The sequence below is a fragment of the Zalophus californianus genome, chromosome 16 (assembly GCF_009762305.2).
Source record: "Zalophus californianus isolate mZalCal1 chromosome 16, mZalCal1.pri.v2, whole genome shotgun sequence".
Classification (NCBI taxonomy): Eukaryota; Metazoa; Chordata; class Mammalia; order Carnivora; family Otariidae; genus Zalophus; species Zalophus californianus.
Window position 1 is genome coordinate 29,624,660 of NC_045610.1, and position 6,390 is coordinate 29,631,049.

General features: G+C 58.1%; 1 protein-coding gene across 1 annotated transcript; it reads right to left on the reverse strand.

Moving 5' to 3' along the window:
• Positions 1-3,936: 3,936 nt before the first annotated feature.
• Positions 3,937-5,901, reverse strand: NOG (noggin). Its single transcript, XM_027626595.2, has one exon. It carries the CDS (start codon positions 5,315-5,317, stop codon positions 4,619-4,621), a length of 699 nt encoding a protein of 232 aa, XP_027482396.1. The 5' UTR covers positions 5,318-5,901; the 3' UTR covers positions 3,937-4,618.
• Between the last annotated feature and the right edge of the window lie 489 nt (positions 5,902-6,390).

Below are 6,390 nucleotides of genomic sequence, written 5' to 3' on the forward strand. Positions count from 1 at the left end.
CCACCTCAGAACATCAACATTTAACTTGTCCTTTGAGACTTTTGTCAGATGCCTACTCTGGCTGCCCAATTGAGCAGTGAGCCCTCCCCTTTCTGTCCCTAGTTTGTTTGATGTTTTTCTAACTCTTCTTCCTTCATTTACCCTGCTCTTCATTTCTTACCCCCAACTCGTGTGTTTTGTGTGTGTGTGTGTGTGTGTGTGTGTGTGTGTGTGTGTGTAGGGGGAAGTCAGGGTGTGGGCCCAGGCACATAAGGAGGCATACAAACATGTTGTGTGTGGCCTACCAGGCGTGAATCCCTACAGAGCTTGAGTTGGAACTGGCCAGCTCATCATCTGGCACATTGTGTCTCCCAAGCTAGGTGTTCACATCCCTGAAGGGAGGAAGGGTATTTAGAAGCAGCACAGGCTTTGGAGTCAGCCCAGATTTTAGATCATAATTATGTCATTTACTGTGTGGCTTTGGGCAAGATGCATAAACTCTCTGAGCTCAGTTTCCTTATTTGGAAACTAGAGACCTAATCAGAAGGTGTGCAAAGGCCCAGCCCTGTGCTTGGCTCATCACAGGCCATTAACCCTGCTTGCCAAGTAAACACAACAGAACAGAACTTCCTGATGCTCAATTGTTATTATGTTAATTATGGAGAGAACTCTCCAGCATCAAAAATAAACACATTTTAAAAATTTTTTTAAATTTCAAAAAGGAGCGAAGAACAAAGAACAAGAGAAGAGTGAAAAGGCACATCAGAGGCCACCTGGCCAAGCCCAACTATATTAATCGTGTGATCAGGTGCCCCACTGGGGTCTCAGTCTTCTCATCTGTAAATTGAGCGGTGGGCACTGGAATCTAAGCTCCCCTCCAGCACTGACATTCCAAGAGCATTAAAGAAAAAGGATGAATCACCCCTTCAAAATACCAATATGGGCTGGGCCCTCCCCCTGCTGTCCCCATCCAGCACAGCTAAGAGCTCTTAATACACAGCCAGCTTCCTCCTGCAGCTGCCACCAAACTTCAACCCCCTTTCCCAGGGGTCTCAGAAGCAAGACTGATAATGGACCCCTGGCCTTCTCCGTCTCAACAGGGAACCAGATCTTGTTCCCAGACTCTGGGGGCCAGAGGGCCCTCCCCTGAGGGTGCTGGCTTTCCGTGGACATTTGGCTTGGGTATACTTGTGTGCGAAGTGTGGGAGTGTTGGAAGGGCGGAAGGAAGGAATAAAGGGAAGAGATGAAGATAGAGCGTTGGTGATTGATTTCCTGCAATCATGGCAGGAGGGCTGGAGTGGTGGAAACCTTGCCATTCTCTTCCAGGATTTTGAAAAAGTGGTTGTGTCTGTATCTGTAATGGTTCTAAGTCTCCATCCTGGGGAGGCACGGTGCCCCAGCAGCTGCATAAATTCATAAGCACAGGCTGTCAAAGCCACAGAAGACACCAAGATCAATTTTCCTCCTCACAGGAGATAGACACTAGGTGACCGCAGAGGACAGTTTTCTTGCCTCTCTGCCCAGAGCTCTCTACTCCTTTCCGCGTCGAGGCTATTATTAGTATTATCAACATTAATAATAATGGAGACGTAACCGGTAACCGGCTGTGCATTAGTCACAATGTTCCAGGAGCCTGCACCACCTTCATTCTCTTCTGGGACTGCCTGGATCCTGCTGGGTCCTCCTCTCCGCGTCCGGAGCGGCTTGGGGCCCTGCCCTTTGGTCTGTCTGTGCGGTGGTCTGTCTCTTGCCCGTCACGTCTGCAGTAGCCCGGGTCCTCCTAGCTCACACCGGCTCCGGCTCTGAAAGCCGAGAAGCTCGCCGGCTGCGAGCGGGTTTTCCAAGTGGGCAGGGGTGGGGAGGAGGGGCGCGGGCGGGCGGGCGGGCGGGCGGGCGGAGGGAGGAGGGGGCGTCGCGGAGGGGAAGACCTCGCATTGTAATCCAATGACATTGCCAACGTGGGGGTGGGGGCGCTGGCCTCCGCGCGCTCTCCGAGTTTTGGCTGCCCGCCCAGCTGGGAATAACTCTCTTCGCATAATTCGCGTGTTTACCAGGCATGAAAATTCTTGCTTTCGGCTCCCCCCCCCCCCACCGCCCCGTAAGCCCCCTCCTCTGCCCCCTCCCCACCACCTCCGCCCCTCGCGAGTGAAACTCTGTCTAAAAAAATATTGGCCCGGGGCACAGAAAGTTTTGCATAAATTCATAAGTGATGAATGGCTGATTTTAACGTTATTTGGGTATTTGTCAGAACTTAACAAATATACATGGGGACGGCGGTTCATAAACTTAAACATCTCAATATCCCCTTTCTTCTGGAAATAAATTACGTTTGTTTGCCCGGCTTGGAGTCTTAAGGTAGCCGACATTAGGAATATTTTAAAAGCCATCATCCATCGAGCATGTCTCCCAGGCGCCAGGAAGATTAAATGAAAGAATCATAAGATGGAGGTCTTTAACTTTTAATCCTTTTACAATGAAGCCTCAGATAGTCGCGGGGGCAGGGTGCCCTCTCTGGGGGGAATAATGCCGTTATTCCTCGGCTCTCAGTTAATGAATACCCTAACGTCTGTCCCACGGCTGACGGAGGCAGCGCCGGGGAGGGGGCTCCGGCTCCCGGGCCAGGCTATTGAAATGAGGAGCCACCGAGGCTGCGTCGGGAGGGAAGAAAGCGCCCGGCTGGAGGGACAGGGCGGGCGGGGCCGGGGGCATTGAGACTGCGCTGGGGACCCGGCGCAGGTTTGAAATAATTAGCATAGATTCGCCGGGACTCCGAACCCCGGGGTGGGGGTGGGGGGGGAGGGATGCCGGGAGGGAGGCGCGGGGAGGTGGCAGGGGGGTGGGGAGGGAGCAAAGGAGAGCGACTTTGGAGTCCAAGATAAATAAAGGGAGCGCTGAGCAGTGTCAGGAAGCCGGCCCACGTGGAGCTGCGCGGATGGGCGCCACCGCGGACTGAGGCGGAGGGACGCACGCGAGTCGAGCGCCAGCCCCAAGAAGTTGGCTTTTTAAGGGGTGGGTGAGGGTGATATTGTGCACGTCCCTTAAGGGGTAACACGTCTTCTGCCCCTCTCTTAACCCAAAAGCTCAAAGATCCCGATTCTGAGAACTCCTCCCTCCCCACCCCCAAACGGAGTAAGTGTCCGGGGGGGGGGGCGCACCCCGTTCCAAACTGCAGATCCCTGTGGTGGCGTTTTTCACCCAAATTCAGACCCCTCCGAAATCCTGACCCTCAGAGTCCTCCTTAGGTCCTGGGGCACGGGGGTGGGGGGAGGAGGCGAGTGTCAAATCACCCAGTTGTCCCCAGCAATTCCAGCTGAGGGCCTGGGATTTGGGGGGCTCAGACCTGCAAGATCCCGGAGCCTGAGTGTTGATTCCAAAGGACTGGATCACTTCAGCGTGCATCACCGCAGCTTCTGGGCGTGCAAAGGGTTAACATGGGCTGGTTATTGATGGGGGGAGGCCGGTGCAAGGCGGGAGGGGTGGCGGGATCTGGGTGGGCGCGCTCTGATCTCTCCCCCCCCATTCCTCGGGGGTCAAGTTTCAGCGGCACTCCGCCCCCAGGGTAGGTGTGAAAGACACGTGTCCCCATTGTGAAGGGCCTGTCAGGCAGGACAAAGCGGCCGCCCACCCTCCCCCCCACGCCCCCCCGCCCCTCGGCCCAGCCTGGGGTCAGCTCCAGGGGGCCGGCTGGGTGTCGAGGTCAGGACGGGCCCGAGCTTCGGTGACATAGCGAGAAAAAGCTGGGAGACTGGGCGGAGGCCACGTGATGCTCCAGTGAGGGGTTTGAGAATAACCCGCCCCCCCCATGAAAAACTGAGCGGTCACCTCCAACACACCAGAAGAGAGGATGAGCCCCTTCTCCCAACAGGCATCGTAAGCACAGCGGCACCCCTACCCGCCCCCTTCAGCCCGCACACCCCCCATCAATCACCAACACAGAGAATCGCAGTGTCGAGCGCAGTCGATTTTAGTGGTTTTCTTTAATCCTGCTCTGCACTTCTTTCTCATTTACTACACGGGATATTATAAAGAATAAATAGCAGATACTCTTAATTTACAATGATTAGTCATTCCATTTGTTCTCTATATTTACAATAACTGTAAAATAACATTGAACTCTATAGCTTCTTCGAGGTCCAAGGAAAACCAAAACACTTTCCGAAGAATGGAAAATAGCTTTTTAAAAGTCCTTCTACAAAAGTTCTCCCCTCTCTTTGTACTTTAAGAAAAAATAACTTTTCCCCCCTGCTTCGCCATGCGAAGGGCACTGGAATATAAATAGCAGGTTAACATTATTAGCGACAACCAGAATAAGTCTCTCTTTGCTCTGTTCTTTTTTTTCTTTTGCTATTTTTTTTTAAAAATACAGTAGAAGCCGGTAACTTTTAACGTATAATACTGACCTTTTAATAAGTAAATTAAAACTGGGACCGTATATACACACACATATACATTCCTACACAGTTAAACAGTGCATTACATGAACCAGAAAGCTAGGTCTCTGTAGCCAGAAAAAAAAAAAAAAGTTCATTGAATCCCCTCGCGAGAGGGTGGTGGAACTGGTTGGAGACGGTGCGGGGGGGGGGAGGGCGTCGGTGGGGTTCCATCAATTGTCCGGGTGCGGGAAGGGGACCCCGAGTTCTAGCATGAGCACTTGCACTCGGAAATGATGGGGTACTGGATGGGAATCCAGCCGCAGCGCTGGCCCCCGCGCCGCTGACAGCGCCACCGCAGCACCGTGAGGTGCACGGATTTGGACGGCTTGCACACCATGCCCTCGGGCACGGAGCACGAGCGCTTACTGAAGCAGCTGCCCACCTTCACGTAGCGCGGCCAAAAGCGGCTGCCCAGGTCGTTCCACGCGTACAACACCGGGCAGAAGGTCTGCGACCACAGCCACATCTGTAACTTCCTCCGCAGCTTCTTGCTCAGGCGCTGCTTCTTGCCCGGGGCCAAGCCCTCGGAGAACTCCAGCCCTTTGATCTCGCTCGGCATGGCCCCCGACGGCCGCTGCCGCAGCAGCTGGTCCAGCTCGGCCAGGTCCTCGGCGCCCCCGGCCGCCCCCCCGCCCCCGCCGGGCCGGTCCTCGGGGGGCGAGGTGGCCATGAAGCCCGGGTCGTAGTGGCCCCCGAGCAGCGAGCGCAACAGCGTCTCGTTCAGATCCTTCTCTTTGGGGTCAAAGATAGGGTCCGGGTGTTCGATGAGGTCCACCAGGGGCAGGTTGTCGCTGGGAGCCGGGCGGATGTGAAGATAGTGCTGGCCTCCGGCCGGTGCCGCCCGCAGCCCCAGGACCACCACCAGGGCGTAGAGGGTGACCCCCAGGCTGGGGCAGCGCTCCATGCCTCCGGCGCGCGCCCGGGGCTGCTGCTTCGTCCCGCGTCCCCGGAGGAGAGCACGCCGAGCCCGCGGCGCCGCCGCGCTCCCCCGTCTCTCCGGAGGCGGCTCACCCGAGGCTGGGCAGGCGCAGGGCCGGCAGCATGAGTCGCCGGGAGAGCCCTTCGCGCAGCGCCGGCTCCCACCGGGGCGGAAAGAAGGCACACAAGTTGGCCGCAACTCCTCTCCCGGGTCTATTCGGGCAGGCGGCCGCGGCGGGGCATCCGAAATTACTCCAGGGCGACGGCGGGCGCAGGGGGCGCCGGCTCCTCGCTGCCTTCCCGGGCCGGCGGCGGTGCAGGGCGCGTGGACGAGCCGCTCTCCCCTCCTCCTCCTCTCGCTGCTCGTCGTCCTGCCGCTCTGTGCAGCGCCGCTGGCCCAGCGGGTCCTAGGGGCACTTCCCTCCGCCTGCTCCGGGCTCCGCGGCCGGCTCTGCCCGGCGGACTCCAGCGGCGGCGGCGGCGGCGGCGTCCGCGCACGTTGGCACCGGTTTGTCTGTCTCGCAGGGTCCAAGCCTTTAAATTTCCTGCACTTTCAGCTCCATCACCATGGAAACCACTGACTCTCTCGGCGTTGCCCCCTCCCCCTTCTTCCCCCCAAACAACAACCCCACCCCCCACTTCTCCACCCCCGAGGAGCTGGAGCGGCACAGGCTCCGGGGGGAAGCCGCCTGCACTCGCCGCGGCGGCGGCTTCGGCAGCGCCCAGGGCTGTGCCCCGCCGGACCCAGATGCCCCGGGAAGCCGACAGTCCGGCTGCCCGCCGGAGCTCACAGGCGGCTGCGGCGGCGGCGGCGGCGGCGGCGGCGGCGGCAGCGGCGGTGGCGGCGGCGGTGGCGCTTGGCAGGTCTCCGCGCAATTTTCTCTCTCCCCCACCACCCACCCCCCTTCTCCTCCTCCTGCAAAATGCACCGCCCCCCTCCTTTCTCCTGGAGCAATGCAACTGGGGCTCTAGGCGCCCCGCCAGGGCCAGTCCTGGGGAAAGCTCGCGGCGGCGCTGGAGCCGGGCTGGAGGGTGCAGGGCCGGTTTTGGGGGGTGCTC